We start from the raw sequence: 23,133 nt of genomic DNA, 5'->3' as shown, positions 1-23,133 counted from the left end.
TGCTTTGAGATGTTAACCAGGACATATTCGTAGAATAACCAAAATAGTCATCTTGTTTATGGAACAGCTGAAGGAACCATACAGGTTTACCTAAGAGAAGCTTCAGTACTGAACTGATTTTGGCCCTGTGGGAACTATATTTTCAAGTATTGGCAGATGAGGGGTTTTAGTTAACTCAATACAGGACCCTAGTTAGCCAGAAATTATAACAATAAATTATGAATTTTCAGGAAATTGGGCAAGGATTCTAAATTAGAAATGAAAATAAGCATGTTTCAATCATTCTTTAAAAATTAGAAAGCACCATCATGCAATGTCACGAGATCATCTATTGTTTCCTATATAAAAGTACAGAGTATGTTTGGTTTAACTTGGTTAAGCTAGGGAGACCTGGGTGGCTCAGCGGCCTTCGGCCGGGGCTTGATCCCCGGGTCCTGCATCGGGCTCCTTCCAAGGAGCCTGCTTCTCCCTCACGCTATGTCTCTGCCTCTCTCTCTCTCTCTCTCTGTGTCTCTCATGAATAAATAAATAAAAATAAAAATAAAAAAACTTAAGCTAAACACTCATTAGCAAATCTAATGAATTATAACTTAAAAAGTCAACTATTATCTTGCTATTTTGATGACTTGCAATATTCTTTAAAATGACATAAGCCACAGGGAAGGAAAAAGGTCTTTAAGATCCATTGCTTCAAATCGTTCTCTCCTACTAGGTAAACCTTAAAAGTCAGTTTTACCTAGAAATTAATCTGAAAGGCTGTTAGGTAGGGAAAGAAGCAATGGTTATGCGATGGGGGAAAAGGTTGAGATTTTTCTTGAAGTTTGCCAGGTCCTAAGTTAAATATACTTAACATTTCTCTACCTCTTGACCAGCAAAACCAGAGTAGGTGGCTGTGTAGAGGGTTAACGCTAGGTTTTTTAGATCAGGCATACGGATTTGTGTCTCAGACCTCCATTACCAGCTGTATGGGTTTTGTTTTTGTTTTAAGATTTATTTATTTTAGAGAGAGTGTGCTGGCGAACACCTGAGCAAGGAGGAGCAAAGGGGAGAGGAAGAAGGGGAAAAGCCGACCTCCCGCTGAGCGTGGAGTCCGAGGGGGGAGGGGGACTCAATCTCACCACCCAGAGTTCACGACCTAAACTGAAATCGAGTTGTCAGCCTTAACTCACCCAGTCACCCAGGCACCCCTCTAGCCTAGGTCTAGAGCAGGTAACTCTACCTCACCTTTAACGGGGATTGAGAGAATGTACAAACAGCGCTTTGGGGAGCCAGAATTCCAATTAACGACAGCTGTACTAGTTACGGCTTGGCTCTTATGCACTTTCACAAGGAGACAATCCCATTTGGGAAACGTTAACATAAATGTTCTTTAATAGTTAACCCCAACCCCCAAACAATAGGATTAACGTAGAGACGACGAAGCCACCCGCTACATCTCAACCCACCCTCTGCCACTTGACCGCGTCAGAAAAGACCGGAAGTGGCTCTGCCCCTAACTAACATGGCGTTCACGTCATTTCCGTTCTCCTCTCTCCAGTAGTTGGGCTTGGCAGCTTCTCGCGGTCTTACCAGCAGCATACTCGTCTCCTGTGTTCCTCCGTGGAAGGCGGGGCTAAAAAGGGAATTCTGCGCGGTGATTGGTTGCGTCACTTTAGGAACGTGACTTCGAAGTTGGATGGCCCACGCCGGGCAGTGATTGGTCGCCGAGAGGCGGGGCGACTCGACCGCAGGAGAGGTGGTCGCCGCGGTGAGGAGAGCCATGGGTCAGGCGGCCAAGGTGACGGGGGCCTGGAGGGCTTGGGTGCGTTGCGGACAGGGAGGGGAAATGGACGGCCTTGCACAGGTTGTCTGGAATCTCAGCAGATGGGGCATCAGGATCCCCCATGGAGCATGTGAACGTTGCCGCTGAGGAGCCCGGGGACCACCGTCGAAGGGCGGTGGAGGGTTTGCGCGGGTGCAAGGAGGGAGGGCGGTACCAGTGCTTCCTTCCTCGCCTCCTAGGGTGCAAATAGTTTGTTTCTCCGTCATGCAAATTCTGCACCTGTTTCATCCCCACACCGAGTGTTTGTCTGAGGGACCTTTTTAACATCCTTGAGAGGTGGACGAGACGACAAAGGCAGCCTACGATTGCAACCATCTAATGAATGAAAGGTCAGATGGGAGAAAAATTTAGTCAGATAACCGGAAAATCGCGGCAGAATCACTTGCCAAAAATGAACACGAGACCTGAGTACTCGCAATGACCTTGGGAAGTGATGGTCTCCTCGGGTGCTTTCCTCAGGACCTGGTCTCAGATTCAGCTCTTGTCCAACTGATGCACGTTCCTGGCTGGTGCACACTTTTCTCAGAGACTGACCGTCCCTAACTTTAAATATCAGCATGGCCAGTCGAGTCCTGTCCCTGTCACTGGCTGCAATATAAGCATGGTAAAGAGCGGGGAAAGGCCTGTTACAGTACAGTGAGGAAAAAGCAATGCCTATGGTTGGTCAGTAATAAGGAACCATCAGGCGGTGCCTCCTGTACTACTTTGGTGTTCTCAGTACATTTTAGTATCTGTCAGAACACCAGTAGAAACAATTGTACAGAGTTATTCAGATAATTTATTGACTATCCATAATAGCTGCCAATAATACCTTCCGGCCAGCATTTAGCCTACACTGTCTAGGCATAGTGGATGCAACGGTAAACAGACCACTTTTGCCTTCATCAAGAAATTTAGCAGGTAGGGAGATTTTGAGTTGAAATATGTATTTTGTGAGCTTATAACTGGGGTTTAACCTCTCCGGAGGGATGCAAAAAAAAAAATCTTGGGGTGCCTGCTCAGTTGAGCATCCTAGCATCCTACTCTTGATCTTAGCTCAGGTCTTCATCTCAGGATCTCAGTTGGAGCCCTGCGGTTAGGCTCCATCATGGAGCCTACTCTAAAGAAGAAAAAAAGGCTCTCCTAGAATTAAAAGGTAAGTTGAGGACTGAAATTTGGTTAGAAATTAGCCAGAAGAAGAGAGGAAAGAGTAATTCAGAAAGAGGAAGTAGTAAATGGAAAGTCCTTGAAGTGGGAAATTGCTTGGAAAACCTGAATACAAAAGAAGTAAGATTCATTCCAAAAACCCTTTTGGGGAGGTCTACCACATATAGAAGATACTTATGGTAAGTGTAAAGAATACATAGCCTTTGAGGAAGTATGGGACTACAGCAAGTAAACATTTGATTCCCATACAGTATAGTAAGTGCTCAGTGCTGTGGATGTACTCAGGAAGGGCATATAACCTAGACTTAGAAGAGATAGGTAGGTATAACTAAATTGAAACCTAGTACAGAAATTACCCCATACATCTTTAATATTAACACATTATGTAAGAAAATGTAGACAAAAAAGCTGAGTAACTTGTCCAAGCTTACAGTAAGTAACAATATCTTGTTCCAACTGATCTGTAGAGAATCCACTTGCCATTTACACTACCTAAATTATCCAGTTAGTATAAGTAAATGAGGGAGAGAAGATAATCTGTGACCTTGTTTTTTGCATTTTAATAAAAATTTATTGACTCCAAGGTAACATTAGCTCTTATAGTTCCAAGACAGTACCGATGACATTTTCTTTTTCTTATACTAGTTCTGTTATTTTAAGTTTTTATCTAAATGCCAGTTAGTTAACCTACAGAGTAATTTTAGTTTCAGGTCTACAATATCATAATTCAACACTTCCACACCACACTTGGTTCTAATCACAGCAAGTGCACTCCTTATTCCCCACCACCTATTTAATCCATCCCCCCTCAGATAACCATCTGTTTATTCTCTATAGTTAAGAGTATGTTTCTTGGTTTGCCTCTCTTCCTTTATTTCCCCTTTACTCATTTGTTTTGTTTCTTAAATCCCACATATGAGTGAAATCACACGGTATTTGTCTTTCTCTGATTCATTTCACTTAACATAATACCTTCTAGCTCCATCCACAACATTGCAAATGGAAAATTTTCATTCTTTTTATGGCTGAGTAATATTCCATTGTATATTTATATGCCATGTCTTATTTATCCATTCATCAGTCCCTGGACAGTGGGGCTATTTCCATAATTTTGCTATTGTAAGTAATGCTGCTATAAACATCAAGGTGCATATAACTCTTTGAATTAGTATTTTTGTATTCTGTGGGTACCTATTGGTGCAGTTGTACTCCACATCCACACCAACACCTGTTGCTTCTTGTGTTGATTTTAGGCATTCTCACAGGTGTGAGGTGATAACTCATTGTAGTTTTGATTTGTATTTCCCTGATGATGAGTGATGTTGAGCATCTTTTCATGTGTCTGTTGGCCATCTGTATGTCTTGTTTGGAAAGATGTCTATTCACGTCTTCTTTTTTAACTGGATTATTCATTTTTTGGGTATTAAGTATTATAAGTTCTTTGAATGTTTTAGATACTAACCCTTTATCAGATATGTCATTTGCAGATATCTTTTCCCATTCTGTGGCTGCCTTTTAGTTTTATTATTTCCTTCACTGCACAGAAGCTTTTTATTGTGATGTATTCCCAGTGGTTTATTTTTGTTTCTCTTGCCTCAGGAGGCATATCTAGAAAGAAGTTGCTACAGCCAATGTCAAAGAGGTTACTGCCTATGTTCTCTAGGATTTTTATGGTTTCATGTTTCATATTAAGGTCCTTAATCCATTTTTTTTTTAAGATTTTATTTATTTATTCATAGAGACACAGAGAGAGAGAGAGAGGCAGAGACACAGGCAGAGGGAGAAGCAGGCTCCATGCAGAGAGCCTGACCTGGGACTCGATCCAGGGTCTCCAGGATCACGCCCTGGGCTGCAGGTGGCGCTAAACTGCTGTGCCACCGGGGCTGCCCCCTTAATCCATTTTGAATTTATTTTTGTGTATACTAGTTCTTAAATTAGGGATGCTGGCTGTTGTGTTAATGAAATTACTTTCTTTTTTCCCTAAACTTGTAAAGTGATTAGATTTATTTAACTCTCCACTCTTAATCCCATGCAACTTGTCTTCTACCACTCTTTAATATTAAACTGCCTGGATTTCTATTACCCTATTACATTTAAAGTCCATATTTCCACAAACAATCTTCAAGGCAGTCTTGTCTTTTACTGTCAGACACCTCAGAATTCTTTCAGCCTCTACACATCTCAATTTCAAAGCCACTTCTGATATTTTTAGGTACTCATTAGCAGTACCCTGCTTCCCAGTACCAAAATCCATATTAGTTTCCTATGGCTGTTCTAACAAAGTACCACAAACTAGATGGCTTAAAGCAACAGAAAGCTATTGTATGCACAGTTCTGGAGGCTGGAAGTCTGAAATGAAGGTGCCAGCAGAGCCATGTTTCCTCTGAAACTTGGTAGAATCCCTGCTTCTTCTCAGCTTCTGATAGTGGCGGTCAATTCTTGGTGTCCATCGGCTCATTGGCTTGCTGGCTTATTCTTGCATCACTCTGAGCCCTCCCTTTGTCTTCACATGGCCGTCTGTGTGTGTCTGTGTAATCATGGCATTTGCTTCTTTTAAGAATACTAGTTATAGGGGCACATGGATGTCTCAGCGGTTGAGCATCTGCCTTCGACTCAGGTCGTGATCCCTGAGTCTGGGATTGAGTCTCACATTGGGCTCCCTGCATGGAGCCTGTTTCTCCCTCTGCCTATGTCTCTGCCTCTCTCTCTGTGTCTCTCATGAATAAATAAATAAAATCTTAAAAAAAAATACTACTTATATTGTATTAGAGCCCGTTTTAATGATCTCAACCTAATTCATCTGCAGAGACCCTTTTTCCAAATAAAGTCACATTTTACAAGTACTAGGAATTAGGACTACAACATGACCTTTTTGGGAACACAGTTCAAGTGGTAACAGTATGGATATACCACATTTTATCTATTCATGAATTGGTAGAATTGAGTTGTTTCTACTTTTTGACTCTTGTGAATAATGCTACTATGATCATTCATGTACAGGTTTTTGAGTAAACATGTTTTCATTTCTCTTGGGTATATACCTAAGTATGGAATTGCTAGATCAGATAATAACAAAAGAGTTCCAATTTTTCCACATTCTTCCCAATACTCGTTCCTGATTTTCTTTTTCATTACAGCCATTTTGCTGGGCCTAAGTGTACTTCACTGAGATTTAATTTGTATTTCCCAGATACCAAATCATATTACACATCTTTTCATGGCCTTGATGACCATTTGTTTATCTTTAGAGAAATGTCTTTTGAAATCCTTTGTCTGTGTTTTAGTTACTGATTGTAAAAGTTCTTTAAATGTTCCAGATAATAGCCCCTTACCAGATATATGGTTCGCAAATATTTTCTTCCAGTCAAGGCTTGTCTGATCTCTTTTTTGATAATGTCTTTTCCCTTTCTCTTTCTAAAGTAAGTTTTTTTAGTTTTTATAAAGTTGATAAATGTGTAAGGTTTAAGAAATCAAATAGTGTTACTACAGAAACTAATAGGTGTGTACTTCCTTCTAATACTCCTAATTCCTGCTCCCCAGAGAAAAGTGCTTTTAAGTCTTTTAGCTATTCTCATATTTGCCTCCATGTTTCTAAAGAACATATTTAAACTGCTATTCATTAATTTTTTTCTCTTTGGAGGTGCTATTTACTGACTTTTAACAAGAAAAGTTGGGCAGCCCTGGTGGCTCAGCAGTTTAGCGCCGCCTTCAGCCCAGGGTGTGATCCTAGAGACCCAGATTGAGCCCCATGTCGGGCTCCCTTCATGGAGCCTGCTTCTCCCTCTGCCTATGTCTTTGCCTCTGTGTGTGTGTGTCTCTCATGAATAAATAAAATCTCTAAAAAATAAAAATAAATAAATAAAATAAAAAAGGAAAGTTGATGACTAAGCAACCCCCTTATGTCTTGGTCCTTTCATTATACAAATCTTGGTGAATCACTTTTTCTTTTTTTTGTTATGGTTGTATTAAATTGTCCACCTCTGAGTCCTCTAATATATGATTACATTGCCTTTCTTTTCTAATTCTGTTTCTCTTGAAATTAATAGCCTTGATTTTATTAACATTGGTTGGTTTCCTACTTATCTGTTCCCAAAATCAGTGTCAGTTTGATTTTTTTTCCTGGGAACATCTTTTCTGGAGCAGTTCAACCTTTTTCTGTAGTCTAGACTAGTTGCTTTCTAGGCTGACTGCACAAATGCTGACATGTATTTGTCCTTTACCATCTCTGTGTTGGATCACCTGTCTCACCAGTTCATCCCCTTGTGGAGCACATTATTCTATAGCTTTACAAGAAAGGATGTATGGCAGGTAAGACACTCCACATTTTTTAAAAATGTCTGTTTCCTGCTGCATTAAGTGATAATTTGGCTATATACAGTATTCTAAGCTGGGTATTTTTTTAAAACTTGAAGAAATTAGACTATTGTCTTCTCACAGCGATGCTATTTAGAAGTTAGACGTTCTGATTTTCTGTCCTTTGTATGTGAACTTTTTTTATCTTCGAAATTTTTCTTTTTATTAGCATTGTGCCGAATTTTTATCATGATGTACTATAGTACGAGTTTTGATTTGGGCACTTGGAGTTTTTTCAATCAAGTAACTTTTGCACCTTACTTGGTGACATTTTTCCCCTTTAATTTCTTTTGTCTTCTTTCTCTGTTTTTGTTTTTGTTTTTTGTTTTTAAGATCTGTTTATTTGAGAGAGAGGGAATTTTAAGCAAACGCCATGCTGAATGCCGAGCCCAACTCAGGAGTTCCCTCCCAGAATGCTGGGATCATGACCTGAGCTGAAATGAAGAGTTGGATGCTTAACCAAGCCACCCAGGCCCCCCACTGTTCTTGTTATAAACACATTAATGTAACTGTTGGTCCATCTTTTTTTTTTTTTTTTTTTTAAGATACTTATTTATTCATGAGAGATGCAGAGAGACATAGGCAGAGGGAGAGGCAGGTTCTTTGTGCAGAGCCTGATGTGGCACTCGATCCCTGGGCCGCAAGATCACTCCCTGAGCCAAAGGCAGATGCTCAACCGCTGAGCTACCCAGGCATCCCACTGTTGGTCCATCTAGACTACTCTCTTAATTTTCATTTCTCCCCTCAATTTCTGTGTTTTTATTCTATTTCTTGGCTGTTTTTTTCTCACCTTAATATTTGCTATCATTCATTTGATGTCTGAGAGCTTTGGGGCGTTTTCTGAACTTTCCTTTTTTAATTTACTATGATTTCTTTTTGTTGTTATTCCATCTTTCAGTTACTTATGTTTCTGAGGAAGTTCATTGTGGTTTGATTTTTGTTTTTATGTTTTTTGCTCCATGTTTCCTGTTTCTGTTTTGATGTCTGCCTTTCATGTTATAGATTTTCTAATATATGTAAATACCTAAAACTGCCTAGCACACAGGGTATACTTAGTAAATAAATATTAGCTATTTTATCTAGTGAATGGATTGAAGGAAAGGAGGGAATAGTGGCAGAGTGACAAATCTGTGTTAAGTAGTCTAAACAGGAGATGGGAGGGTCTGAACTTAAAAAATTTTCAGGGATGGAGAATATCAAAAACATTAAGCATTCAAAAAAAAAACATTAAGCATTCCTAAAATTTCTACGCAAAGAGTAATGTAGATTTAAAGAATTGCCTAGAGATTTCCAACTTGAAAAACTCAGTGTCTTCTATTCTCTACAATTGAGAAGACAGGAGGAAAAGCAATATTGAGGGAACAATATTGAGTACGTTTTTAAACCTGATAAGTATGAGGTAGGCTTGGCCTAACACCAAAGCCTCTACACAATCTGTCTTCTACCAAAATGTCAGGCTCTTCTATTTTTTTAACAATCTTAGTATATTCTGAAGTATCAGCATTCCACTTCTCTTTGGGAAATCACAATTACATTTTACTAAATTATCTGAAAGATCTTCCTTCTGGGCTCTCGTAAGATATAATAAGTTCATGAGTTTGTGTATCTGTGTGTAAACTTTAAGAGCAGATGAAAGGCCGCAGTATGTTAAGAAAAGTGAGAACAAATACATACCGGACAAAGTTTATTACTATAGCAGTCTGATTTTGGCAGAGAGATTATTAACGTTTTTTAACCATCCTTTGTTGTTTTTCTTTTTCAAAGAATTTGGTATTATTTTTGTAAATAAAGCTAATTTTTTACAATCTAAAAGTAAATAGTGAAGGGAAAGTTGTTTTGGCAAACGCTGGTTTTCACCAGCTATTTTGAAAAATAGTCTAAGTAGCAGAAAAGAAACACTTTGTAATCCTTGTAATTACATAAAATATAAATCTTTTTTCTTTTAAGATCTGAATTCTGATTTTTTTTTTTTACAGGTTTTACAGCTCTTTAAAACATTACACAGGACCAGACAACAGGTTTTTAAAAATGATACCAGAGCATTAGAAGGTAGGTTTAGGGAATCCCTGGGTGGCTCAGTGGCTTAGCACCTGCCTTCGGTCCAGAGCGTGATCCTGGAGTACCGGGATCGGGTCACATGTCGGGCTTCTGTATGGAGCCTGCTTCTCCCTCTGCCTGTGTCTCTGCCTCTCTCTCTGTGTGTGTCTCTCATGAATAAATAAACCAAATCTTTAAAAAAAATTAAAAAGGTAGGTTTATTTTTTGCCATTTTGGAGTAAGTCAGTTCTTCACATGGCTACTGATATATCCAAGAGAACTTGTATGATCAAGATCCATCTTACAGGGACACCTAGATGGCTCAGTGGTTGAGCATCTGCCTTCGGCTCAGGGCATGATCCCAGGGTCCCTGGATCGAATCCCGCATGGGGCTCCTTGCATGCATGGAGTCTGCTTCTCCCTCTGCCTGTGTCTCTGCCTCTCTCTCTGTGTCTCTCATGAATAAATAAATAAAATCTTTTTTTTTTTTTTTAAAAAGACCCATCTTAGAGAATGATCTTCACATCTCTCCTGTAATGTTACGTTTTATAAAGATTACTTTACATTACACTAGTTTGAGGAGTATATACTTAAAGAAAAATTTTCAAAGATCAAGTTTTCATAAAGAATCAGGAAACATCAGAATTTCAGCATGCTCCATTGCTTGTCAAGTCATTAAACTTATTTCTCTATTATATAATCACATTTTCACACTCTCTAGGACCAGATACTTCCATATTATATCATTCTAGAAGTGATAGCAGCTATGAAAGAGAATGTATTCCAAATGATTACAGACTTATTATTTCACGTTTTAAGTGGCTTCTATTATATCTGGAAGTCATAGCTCTAAAGCTTAGGTTCTGTGTTGGTCATATGCAGTACTACATAGATTTCTGAAGCTCTTTAAGAGGGCACCTAGGATACACCTAGGTAGTATCCCCATCAGGAATTCAAGTTTTTGTAATTCACCAAGAATAATTTCTTGAACATTATATATATCATGTTATATATACTTTACCAAATTCATTTAAATCTTCATAGATCCCTGTGAGGTAGTTACTGTTATAATTTCTGGGTTTTTTTCCAATGGGAAAAAACTGACAAAATGTGAAAGGATTTGTCCCACATCTTAGTAGTAAGAGGTAGACCTGGGAATTAGCCTAAGCAGTTTGACTCCAAATCCCAATCTTCACCACCTTATACTGAAATATATAAAGCATAGAAGGAAGGTTTTCTGACTCTTCTCCATCAACAGCATTTTAAGTGTTATTAAATGATATGAGAACAACTAACATTGCATAATTTCCATGCACTTTACATGGGTTGTTCCATTATATGCTCACAGCAACAATAAGAGTTTCATATTAGACTATATTATGCTATAATGATGTCAAAGTGTCAGTGGTATACAGGAACAAAAGGTTTATTTATCATTCACTTTACGTGCCACCCAAACCACTTATATATATATTTTGCTACTGTGTCTTTATTTTATTTGTGTGTGTGTGTGTGTGTGAAATTTAACATGCTTGTATGTATTGAGTTTTGCCATCTTAAGGCATTTAATTTAAATTTTTAGATTCATGGAAAGAAAGCATTGAAAATTATTCATTGGAATCTGATAGCTATAAGTATACAAATGAACTTGGAAGTAAAAAGCAGGAAACAAAAGTATTAGAATACATTAGGATAATTACAAATTTGCCAGCCTGTCAAAGGCTTCCAGGGCACTTTTTAAATAAATATCTAATTTTTTAGAATTAGTTTCACATGGGGCAAAACTATTTCGACTACTAGAGAAGTAGTCATTTATAACAAGTAACATATACATTCTTGGGATAGGAATTATGAATTAGAAAAGAAATAATTATATATTTTTTCTTTCTCTAGCAGCCAGAATAAAGATAAATGAAGAATTCAAAAGTAATAAAAGTGAAACTTCTCCCAAGAAAATAGAAGAGGTATAGTAATTGAGTCTTTCAATTATTACAAAGCCCTTATAATTTTCTTAGCCACTAAGAGGAAATGATGAAAATAGAGGGGTTATATGATATCTGCTGCCCTCAAGTCTTCATTTACTAGACCAATAGATTTAATCTATCTTTCTGTTTGAATAGATTTTTAACCATGCATGATTTTGTAACGTCTTGTACCATTGATTTGGAAAATATAGGTTCACCAAGTATACATATCTTCTAAATGTTGACATAGTTCAGTATATAATATTTTAAAATTGTATTTATTAATATTAATATCTATCTTATCAGAAAGATCTGTAATTATTGAGAAACTATCAAACTCATAGTGGCAGATACAATTTCCCTAGAATTCTAATTTTTTCTTGAAAACTTGAATTTCATTATTGTTAGCAAATACACTTGTTTTCTTGAAGTAACAGAGTCAGCTCATTCATTTTCAAGGAAATGTTTGCCATATACCCAAGTCTGAATGATCATACTTTTTCTGTGGTTCATTCATATAAAATGGTATTCCATGGAGCAGGTTCTACTTCTGCTCACAACTCAAACAATGCAGAAAGCTCTACTATTGAGAAAATCATTTTTACTTCATGATATCTGAAAGGGTCTCAGGGTCCCTCAGGGATCCTCAGCTTTGAGAATCTTTTCTAGTCCACTTCTTAATTTTGCTTATAAGTACTGAAACTTAGTTATTAACCCAAAGCCTTATACTTAATGATAGAGCCATTTATGGAATCCAAGTGTTCCAACTCCTAATTCAGTATTATTTCTAGTGTTTTTTGTTTTTTTTTCCTAGTGTTTAGAATATCCAACTGTATAAAAAAAGAATCAGGGATGCCTGGGTGGCTCAGCAGTTGGGCACCTGCCTTCACCTCAGGGTATGATCCCGGAATGGCTGGATTGAGTCCCACATCAGGCTTCCTGCATGGAGCCTGCTTCTTCCTCTGCCTATGTCTCTGCCTCTCTCTCTCTGTCTCTGTTGCTCATGAATAAATAAATAAAATCTTAAAAAAAAAAAAAAAAAGATTCAATCTCCTCCAAAAGAAAAAGAAAACAGAATTTTAAACATAAAATATATATTCTAACAAAAAATACTCTGAATCTATTTTGAAACAAAATACAGAACAGATGGATAAAAGTTAAAAGTACACACATGTCTGAGTTTTCTGTATGCTTGAAATGGTAAGTTAAAGGCCGCATTACCAAAAAAGAAATAACAGTAAATCTACAATTTTCAAAAACAGTGCATTCATATGGACCATTGAAAAAAATACCCAAAGGATTTATTCTGTTTGGTTTCTTAACAGCTAATAAAAATAGGTTCCGATGTTGAATTGTTACTCAGAACATCTGTTATACAAGGTATTCACACAGACCACAATACACTAAGTAAGTAAAATTAAAGAAAAATGTTTTCTGACTTCATTGCATTTTAAAATATTGAGCAACTGCAGCACTTTTAATGCTGATTAGTAAAACAGCTTGATTTTGCCAGACAATGCAGTATATCTTGTGTACTTTTGTAAGGCTACTTACTATTTAGAAATGCTAGATTATGAAACTTTTCTTTTTTTGTACTAGATTTTTTTTTCTTTTTTAAGTTTACTTTTTTTTTTTAATCTTAACTACTGGTTACATTACAGAACTATAGTTAAAAGACAGTATGACTTGTTTTTCATCATATTTGGGGTTCTTAACATTTACCATTTATCATGTGCCTAGACTATCTAGTTCTTTACCTTTTATTCTATGATTAGAATAAATAATTCTTTAAAAATAATTCTAGGAAATGGAAATATAGTTGAGGATCCTCCTTTACCTTTTATTCTATGATTAGAATAAATAATTCTTTAAAAATAATTCTAGGAAATGGAAATATAGTTGAGGATCCTCCTTTACCTTTTATTCTATGATTAGAATAAATAATTCTTTAAAAATAATTCTAGGAAATGGAAATATAGTTGAGGATCCTCCATTATACCTCCAGACTGTTTATAGGGCTTCAGCAGAATTTTTATTTCACGTTACATTTTTTAAAATTTCCCTAAAGTGTCTTTGGAGACAACAACAACAACAACAAAAATGATACTCAAATTTTTGAAAGCCTTCTCTTTTTTTAAAGTAAACTATTGAAGTATAACATACAAACAGAAAAGTGCACAATTTGTAACTATGCATCCTGTTTCACAAAGTGAAATATCCATGTAACCAACATCCATAGTAAGCTATTTAATATTACCAACATCCCCAAAGCCCCTCATGTCCCTTCCAGATACCGCCTTCCAACAAGCTAACCACTATCCTAACTGTTTAATTTAATATAATAAAATGTTTGAACTTCATGTAAATGGAATCATATAGGATTACTACTTTGTCTGGTTTCTTTCTCTCAACATTGTATTTGGGAGATTCATCTGTATTGTTCTATAGTAACAATTCTATAAATATTGTTTGAATAGAGACACCTGGGTGGCTCAGCGTTTGAGCATCTGCCTTTGGCTCAGGTCATGAATCCAGGGTCCTGGGGTTGAGTCCCACATCAGGCTCTCTGCATGGAGCCTGCTTCTCCTCCCTCTTCCTATGTCTCTGCCTCTCTCTGTGTCTCATGAATAAATAAATAAAATCTTTAAAAAAAATACTGATTAAATATACCACAGTTTATCCTTCCTGTTGTTTGTTTGGGTTATTCCTAGTTTTGGACTATAATGAATATTGATTCCTTGAACATTATTGAATGTGCCTTTTGGTTTAAAATTTATACATATATGAAAAATAAAATTTTCTACATATATTTACATATACATTTACGTGTGTGTGTGTGTGTGTGTGTGTGTGTGTGTGTGTGTATATACAGTTGACCCTTGAACAGTGCAGGGGCTAGAGTTGCTATCCTCCTGCACATTAGAAAATTAATGTATAGGAGCACATGGGTAGCTCAACTAGTTAAGCATCTGATGATTTTGGCTCAGGTCATGATCTCAGAGTCTTGGACAAGAGCCCCACATCAGGCTCTGAGTTGGACATGGAACCTACTTAAGATTCTCTCTCTGTCCCTACCCCCTGCTTAATTGCTCGCTCTCTCTTAAAAAAAAAAAAAAAAAAGAATTCTTATTTAACTTTTAACTACCCAAAAACTTAGCCCCTGTTAGCCAACTATTAATGAGAAGCCTTACCAAGAACATAAGCAGTACATTAACACGTTTTGTATATATATTATATACTATAGTCTTACAGTAAGCTAGGGAAAAGAATATTAAAATCATAAGAGAAAAATACATTTGTAATACTCCACTGTAATTATCAAAATTAATGTATGATACTGCTAACCAGTTTTCGGAAGTGGTTAGACTAATTTACACTTCCAGCAGCAGTGTCTGGCTCCAGTTGCTTGACACCCTCACCAACACTTGGTACTCTTTATCTCTGGAATGTTAGCCTTTCTGATGGTTGTGTAATGTTAGTGCATTGTGATTTTAATTTGCGTTTCTTTGGTAACCTATGAAGTATTAGCACCTTTTCAGTTGTTAAAAGGCCATTTTGATACTCTCTTTTATAAAATGTCTGTTCAAGTCTTTTCCCCATTTTTCCAAGGGCTTATCTGCCTTTTTATTTTTGACTTGAATAAATTCTTTGTATGTTCTGAATACATATTCTTTGTTGGATATGCAAGAATCTTCTATTTGGTGACTTGCCTTTTGTTTTGGTAATGTTATCTTTTGCTAAGAAGTTCTTAATTTTAATGTAATCTACTTTGTCAGTTTTTTCATTTATTGTATATACTTTTGAGTCTTGTTTAAGAAATCTTTGTCTATCTCAAGCAAGGTCATAAAGAGATTCTCCTATACTTTCTTCCCAAAGCTTTATTGTTTGATCTTTTCATGTGGTTGTTCATATCAACTAGAATTGATTTTTGTATATGGTGTGAGATAGGAGTCAAGATTTTTTTTTTGAAATGAAGTATAGTTGACAAAATGTTATGTTAGGTTCTGGTATACAGCATAGTGATACGACAACACTGTACATGCTATGCTAATCCCAAGTGTAGCTTCCATTAGTCACCAGACGGCACTTTGTATAGTATAATAATATAATCATTGACTATATTCCCTATTCTGTACCTTTTCCCTGTGACTTAGTTATTCCAAAACTGGAAGCCTGTAGCTCCTACTCCCCTTTAACCCCCTTTTGCCCACTCCCCCACCACTGTCCCCTCTGGCAACTACCAGTTTGTTCTCTGTATCTCTAGGTCTCTTTCTGCTTTTTTTTTTAATCCATTGTTTTTGTTGTTTATTGGTCACACATAGAAGTGAAATCATAAGCTATTTGTCAAAAATTACTTTTTTACATGTGACTGTCCAGTTAATAATCCAGCCTCATTTATTGAGAAGAACACTTTTTCCCTACTGCACTGCAGGATCACTCTTGTAAAATCAGATAACTATATATGCATATATCTGTTTCTGAACTTTATACTCTAATTAGTGTTTCTATCCATGAATCATATGTCATAATGTCTTGATAATTGCAACCTCATAATAAATCTTCATATTTAATAGTGTAAGTCCTACAGAGCTTTATTTTTAGTTCATGAGAATATATCAGAAATTATTAGATCTGAATTGTATTTATAAGAGCAGTAAACAGTGGTGCCTGGGTGGCTCAGTGATTGAATGTTTGCCTTTGGCTCAGGTCATGATCCCGGGGTCCTGGGATCCAGTCCTGCAATTGGGTTCCCCGCAGGGAGTCTGCTTCTCCCTCTGCCTATGTACTATTGTAAATAATGCTGCACTAAACACAGGGGTGCATGTATCTTTTTGAATTATTGTTTTCTTATTCTTTGGGTAAAAGCCCACTATTGGAATTACTGGCTCATGGAGTAGTTCTATTTTTAATGTTTTGAGAAATGTCCATATTTTCCTCAATGACTGCACCAGTTTGCATTCTCACCAATAATGATTGAAGGTTCTGTTTTCTCTACATCCTCAACACTTTTTGTTTCCTGTCTTTTTTATTTTAGCCCTTCTGACAGGCGTGTGGTGAGATCTCATTGTGGTTTTGATTTGCATTTTCCTGATGATGAGTAATGTTGAGCATCTTTTTCATTTATTTATTTATTTATTTATTTATTTATTTATTTATGATAGTCACAGAGAGAGAGAGAGGCAGAGACACAGGCAGAGGAAGAAGCAGGCTCCATGCACCGGGAGCCTGATGATGTGGGATTCGATCCCGGATCTCCAGGATCGCGCCCTGGGCCAAAGGCAGGCGCCAAACTGCTGCGCCACCCAGGGATCCCTATCTTTTTCATTTCTATTGGCCATCTGTATATCTTCGGAGAAAAGTCTGTTCATATCTTCTGCCCATTTTTAATTGGATTTTTTGGTGTTGAGTTGTATCAATTCTTTATATATTTTGGATACTAACCCTTTATTGGATATGTCACTTGCACATATCTTCTCCCATTCCATAGGTTGAATTTTAGTTTTGTTGATTCATTATTTCTAAAATCTTTTTAAAATATTGGGGAAACTGGGGGCAGGACAAAGGAAAAATGTTAGGGAAACTCTTCTTTCCATTTATCCCCTACTTTTTTCTGTGTGTAGCTTGTTTATTTGTGTATTTGTTTTTGGTATCTCAAGTACATGCATTTGGATTGATCATAATCTTTGATTCATATCACTTTCATCATTGGTCTTAGCCTATCCTTCCTAGATAGTGCATAGAAAAATAATAACTGTCTTACAAAAATATTTAATTTATCCTCTTGATTTACACTGTTCATTGATTATTGACATTTGTGAAAGCCCTCTTTCTCATATGAACTTTGGCAGCTGGTTTCATTGTTGACCTTTATCAAACATGTATTTTATAGACAGTCACCAAATTTGTGAATTAGAAAAATTATGAATAAGAAAATGTATGATAAACAAATTGTGAACAAGAAAACTTAGGACTGGGATCCCTGGGTGGCTCAGCAGTTTGGCGCCTGCCTTTGGCCCAGGGCGTGATCCTGAAGCCCCAGAATCGAGTCCCATGTCGGGCTCCCAGCATGGAGCCTGCTTCTGCTTCTGCCTGTGTCTCGCCTCTCTCCTTCTCTTTCTATGTCTATCATGAATAAATAAATAAAATATTTAAAAAAGAAAAGAAAACTTAGGACTTCAGGTGGCTATATATTAATCATACTTCATTACTAAACAGCATTATCCATATTTTTTAACTTCTTCTCTAACATATATTGAGACAAACAAAATACATGAGTGTTACATTAAAAAAAAAGTTCCAGGAAACTATTCTTTATTTCAGGTGCATTTTTAAACTTCTGTTCTGTGGTTTTTCATACATGTCTATGCCTAAAACTATCTTATGGTTTTTGTTCTAAGACAAGTTCATGTGATTTGACAAACGTTGGTTGAATAAATAAATCTAGGCCTCTGGTTTTCTTTTCTTATAGTGTCTTTGTCTGGTTTTGGTATCAGAGTAATTCTGGCTTCATAAAGAGTTTGGACGTATTCGTTCCTCACACACCTGGGTGGGTCAGTTGGTTGAGCATCTGCCTGCGGCTCAGGTTATGCATAATCCTGGAGTTCTGGGATCAAACCCCACGTCCACCTCCCTGCTCAGCGGGAAGTCCGCTTCTCCCTCTGCCCCTCACCTAGATCATGCTCTCTCTCTCTCTCTCTCTCTCTCTCTCTCAAATAAACAAATAAAATCTTTAAAAAAAAAGAAAAAGAAATACTCCTTCCTCTTTTATTTATTTATTTTTAATTTTGACCTACATTTTGATTTGGGCCACAAGTGAATTAAAGGCTTTTTATTTGACGAAATTACTTTTTAATTGTTATATTTCATATGACCATAATAGATAAGGTTTTTCCGGGGCCTAAAGTAGAGGAAATAAATCATGATCTCCGTATACTTCTTTTTCAAGATTTGACAACTTCAGTAAACTTATGTTGTTATGATACGTTGATGTCTAATACAGAGAGCAAAATCAGGGATTTTATAATCCATAAAGCAGTATTACAGTGAAAAATAGCATAACAGCATGTAAATATGCCTATGATATATTTGGCCTAATGAAAGTGCTAGGAGTTAATTTAGAAAAATTCAATTGTAAGGCAGTTTTGATTTCAAAAATCATTGAAAATGAATTGGATAAAGGGATAGAGTAGTGAATTTTGGCAAGTTTTCTGGTTATTTACCACTCTTTGAATTGATCATTTTGTTTCAGGGATATCCATCTTGCTGAGTTCTAAATTCCCATTATAAAATCTAGGAAATTCAGTTCCTCAGTTTTTTTTATACCTCAGACATAGAATTTGATATAGGTGCAGTATACTTACTTATATTCAGAAATGAACTTGAGAAAAGAGGGTTGGCTTAGAATCTCTATTGCAGGCAGAAGTAGCATCAGTGGTTGCAGAGTCAAGTTACTGATTGAGAAGTGGCATAGGTGTGTTGGCAGGAGTAGATGTAGTAAAATTGAGTTTCCAGCAGCGTCTGAAATGTAACATCTTGTTTTCCATGGTAGTATAAGTGGTGGCAGTTTCTTTTAGTGCCCAGTAGGCACCCGCAGCTTTCATTATCAGGCCAGTTTTGCAGTATAACTTTTATACGTTGTTCCTGGAAGCTTAGCCTTAAGCTTGCCTGATGCTTAAGCCCTTAAAATCATTGCATGAGTTAGACTAATAACCTTTTTAATAAATGACTTTTCTGCTTCATCAGCCAGAGTCATCTTCTGTTTCTTTTAACTAAAAACAATAGAAGTTGTTATCAGAAGTAGGATACAGAAAATTACATAACCTAAAATGTGGAATTAGTTGAATGGAAGGCAAAAAACTAGAGGGGGGATAGGACTATGTGGACCTGACCTTTACAACCTTTAGGCTGATGGTCCTCATTATGTAGTAATGAAACATAAGGTCAGTGGCTCATTGTGTTTCTTGAGACACAGACCAAGGACCAGCTGAGGCTACAGAAATAAGAGAAATAACCAGAATGGCAAGATGTTCTGGTTATTTCTTCCTGCCTTCAGCAAAACATTGAAAAAGAGGATGAATGCAGATTAAGCTAGTTGGTGCAAAGCAAATATGGAAGGAAGTACTATTTTGCTAAGGGCACTTTTCTATCTGATTGAGAGTCCTATACTTGAGATTTACAGTCTTGCAGTGTTGAAAATGAGAATTGCTCTTACCCACTCACCCTATAGCCAGTACAGACAGGTGGCTTTTGAGTTCTGACATGAAATAAAATCAGTGCCTCAAGCAATTTCCATTTGCCAGAAAAATATCAGATATACATACAATTCATTTACTTACTGAGGCCTGTAATTTTTCATTACTTTAAGAAGTATCCATTAATCTTGGAGTTGGGGGAATGGGCAGAACACAGAGACCATTACCAAAGGATGAAAATCTTCACGCTTAAAAACTATCAGGATCTTTGCCTGTGGCTACCTGTACATAACAATGATTAGGAAAAAAGTAAAAAGAGCCTGGCTTCTTAGTGGTAGCAAAGACCTGAGGTATGAAGTAGCCCAGGATTGCCTTAATCTGTATTTCTTGATATTTGAGAAAATTAAATCTCTTACTTTTAAAATTGAGGTATAATTGAAAATAAATAATAGTTTCATTTGTACATGATTCCTTTTTTTTTCCCTTTAATTTTCTTTATTTTCACACATTAAAAAAATTAAACACACTATACAAATGGTTTTTCACAGCAGATTACACGTGGGCCTATTAGACTTGCTCTCCAAGTGCTGCCACGACAACAGCTGTTAACCCCATAGCCAACGTAGCAATTTAAATGCAGTAGCATGCAGCCCTCAGCAGGGGAGGTTCGAGTCCCCTGTTCAATATATATATTGCAAAAGGATTACCACAGTAAGTCTAGTTAATGTCTATTTAAGTACATAGTTACAAATTGTTTCTCTTGGGAACTTTTAAGATCTACTCTTTTAGCAGCTTTCAGATATGCAATACAATATTATTGACTGTAGTCATTATGCTGTGCTGAAGAGACTTAGATATTCACCTCTGCATCTTCATTTGGTGATGTTCAGCATAAAATGGCACATATGTGTTTGATAAGTGAAACAATTTACTGCCATTGCTAATAAGTTAAAACCTAAACTATAATTTGCTCTCTGGTGGTATCGCCAAAGATTGGTAGTAGATGAGATACAAACAATGGCTAAATAATAATGACTTAGCTGATTTTCATTTTGGTAAACCACAATTATAATCTGGCTCATAACATTATTTTTAAGTTATTTTTCCTTTTGAATTTGTTTTAGTGATACCTTTTAAAATTTTTTTAATAATTCAAATTTACAGGAAAGATGTAAGAAAAGTTGAAGGGTATAGAAATTTTCTTTACCCAGATTCCATAAATGCTAACATTTACCACATTTGCTTTATTATCCGTCGTTCAATTTTTTTCTGAATGGTCTGAGGATAAATTGTAAACATAATGCTTCTTTACCCCAAATGGTCATTTTTAAAATCATAACAGCCCACTAGGATTGGATTTGGGGAAAGAGTGCATTTTCAAAAAATACCTACATATATGTTTGCTAAATTTGCAAGGATATTCCCTTATAAAACCACAATGTAATTACCAAACTCAATCATTCAAATGTTTTCATTTGTCCTAACTTGTTTTCTGTAAAAGAAGAAGAAAAATTCGCTCTGGCCTAGGATCCAGTTGAGAATCACACAAATAGCATTTAGTTACCATGTTTTTTAGTCTTCCTTAATCTGAAGCAATCAGTCTTTCTTTGTCTTTCGTGACCCTGATATTTTTGAAGACTATATCCAAGTTATTTCATAGAATGTGATATGAGCATTTTTTTAATCATTCAGCTCTTCTAGAGAAAAAAAGGAAAAATCATTGATCTTTACAAAATTTTGTATTTTATTTTATTATTTTTTTTTAAAGATTTTTTTTTAATTTTTTTTTTATTATTATTTATTCATGATAGTCACAGAGAGAGAGAGAGGCAGAGACACAGGCAGAGGGAGAAGCAGGCTCCATGCACCAGGAGCCCGATGTGGGATTCGATCCCGGGTCTCCAGGATCGCGCCCTGGGCCAAAGGCAGGCGCCGAACCGCTGCGCCACCCAAAGATCCCAAAATTTTGTATTTTAATTAAAAGCTATATCTCACTTGATCTCCAGTAAGCTTTTTTTTTTTTTTTTTTTTTTTTAAATGCAAATATGACCATTCCCTCACTCAAAGTCCTGCCCCGGGCTCGGTTGCCCTCAGGACAAAGCCAGTTACTAAGCACGGACAAGCCTGGTCCTGTTACTTTTTCCCTATTTCCCACTCCCTCCTACTTCCTGCCGCTCTCCTTAAACTTTATTTTTTATTTTTTTTTTAAATTTTTTATTTATTTATGATAGTCACAGAGAGAGAGAGAGGCAGAGACACAGGCAGAGGGAGAAGCAGGCTCCATGCACCGGGAGCCCGACGTGGGATTCGATCCCGGGTCTCCAGGATCGCGCCCTGGGCCAAAGGCAGGTGCTAAACCGCTGCGCCACCCAGGGATCCCTCCAGTAAGCTTTTTTATATAATTTTTATTTTTTTAAAAAGATTTTATTTAATTATCCATGAGAGACACACAGAGAGAGGCAGAGACACAAGCAGAGGGAGAAGCAGGCTCTCTGCAAGAGCCCAATGCAGGACTCAGTCTTGGATCCTGGGATCACACCCTGAGCAGAAGGCAGACACTCAACCACTGAGCCACTCAGGTATCCCTCCAGTAAGATTTTTGTTGTTGTTGTTGTTTAACTGGGATTCTCAGTAAGGCACTGTTGACATTTTAAACAACATAGTTCTTTACAGCACCAGATTGTCCCATACATCCCTGGCTCCTGCTTGCTAAATGCCAGCAGCATTCTTCACTTGGTGTGACAACCGAAAATACCCCCATTTGAGAACCACTATTCAGTAAAATTTAGAATCTTTAAATTAGGAAAATGGTCTTGCTTTTTATATAGTAGGCAGTTTAACAAAGTTTCAAGTTGATTGTTTTAATTCTCAGTAATCTGTCATCAGATAGGTGATAATGTGCATTAGCAGAATTCTGTTCAAGTAATTAGTTATATTTAATAAATAAATAAATGATAAAGGGTTAAGTTGATCATATATATTTCGATAGAATCTGAAATGAGAATCCTGTTAACAGTCTCCATTTAAAATCAAGGACTTTACCTTTGAAGTTAACTGAAATAAAATATTTCTGGAAGACTTACCTTAAAATTCATTATTTTACTGTTACAAATGTTAGGAGGAAGAGTGTATATTCATTTTATTTTAATTTTAATGATATCAATTACTTTTTGTTTTTCTTTCAGAATTGGTCCCTAGGAAAGAACTCCTTGTAGAAAATGTGCCATATTGTGATGCACCAACTCAGAAGCAATGAGTATAAAATCAAGTCTTTGTAGTTTTTAATCTTAAATATATAACACTGGCAAAAGTTTTAGAAATGCACATATTTCAGAACTAGCTTCTTGAAAATGAATGAATTAAAGTCTCAATTAAATTTCACATTAAGAGAACATTGTTGAAAACTGCAGAACATAGTTAAATATTTCTAAATAGCATTAGATAAGACATGTCATTTGTTTTGAAAATCAAGCTTTATGAACTAAAATATATGCTCAGGAGGTATGTCATATTCATTTCCCTTTGACCTTGAAGAGTATTTTGTTCTTAACTAAGAATGCAGTGTTTTTGACAAACTGGTAGATTTTCCTCCCATGTGAAATGAAACAGATTGAAATTA

The 23,133-nt window shown here is 36.5% G+C and overlaps 1 protein-coding gene across 4 annotated transcripts in view; it reads left to right on the top strand.

Annotated features, from left to right (window-relative positions):
* The first annotated feature begins 1,574 nt into the window (after nucleotides 1-1,574).
* Nucleotides 1,575-23,133, top strand: part of LYRM7 (LYR motif containing 7) — a 22,310-nt gene continuing 751 nt past the window's right edge. The window contains exons 1-5 of one of the 4 annotated variants that reach the window (XM_041764064.1): nucleotides 1,575-1,801; nucleotides 9,298-9,370; nucleotides 11,255-11,322; nucleotides 12,648-12,729; nucleotides 22,700-23,133. The exon at nucleotides 22,700-23,133 is cut by the window's right edge and continues 751 nt beyond it. In XM_041764064.1, the coding sequence (XP_041619998.1) occupies nucleotides 1,760-1,801; nucleotides 9,298-9,370; nucleotides 11,255-11,322; nucleotides 12,648-12,729; nucleotides 22,700-22,770 (336 nt within the window). In that variant the 5' untranslated portion in view covers nucleotides 1,575-1,759 and the 3' untranslated portion in view covers nucleotides 22,771-23,133. Of the gene's footprint in view, nucleotides 1,802-9,297; nucleotides 9,371-11,251; nucleotides 11,323-12,647; nucleotides 12,730-22,699 lie in introns of all 4 variants that reach the window. The other 3 variants (XM_041764063.1, XM_041764066.1, XM_041764065.1) reach the window with 3 other exon arrangements.

Source organism: Vulpes lagopus, chromosome 7 (genome assembly GCF_018345385.1).
Source record: "Vulpes lagopus strain Blue_001 chromosome 7, ASM1834538v1, whole genome shotgun sequence".
Classification (NCBI taxonomy): Eukaryota; Metazoa; Chordata; class Mammalia; order Carnivora; family Canidae; genus Vulpes; species Vulpes lagopus.
The sequence above is the reverse complement of the archived record's forward strand: the minus strand, read 5'-3'. Positions and strand labels throughout refer to the sequence as shown.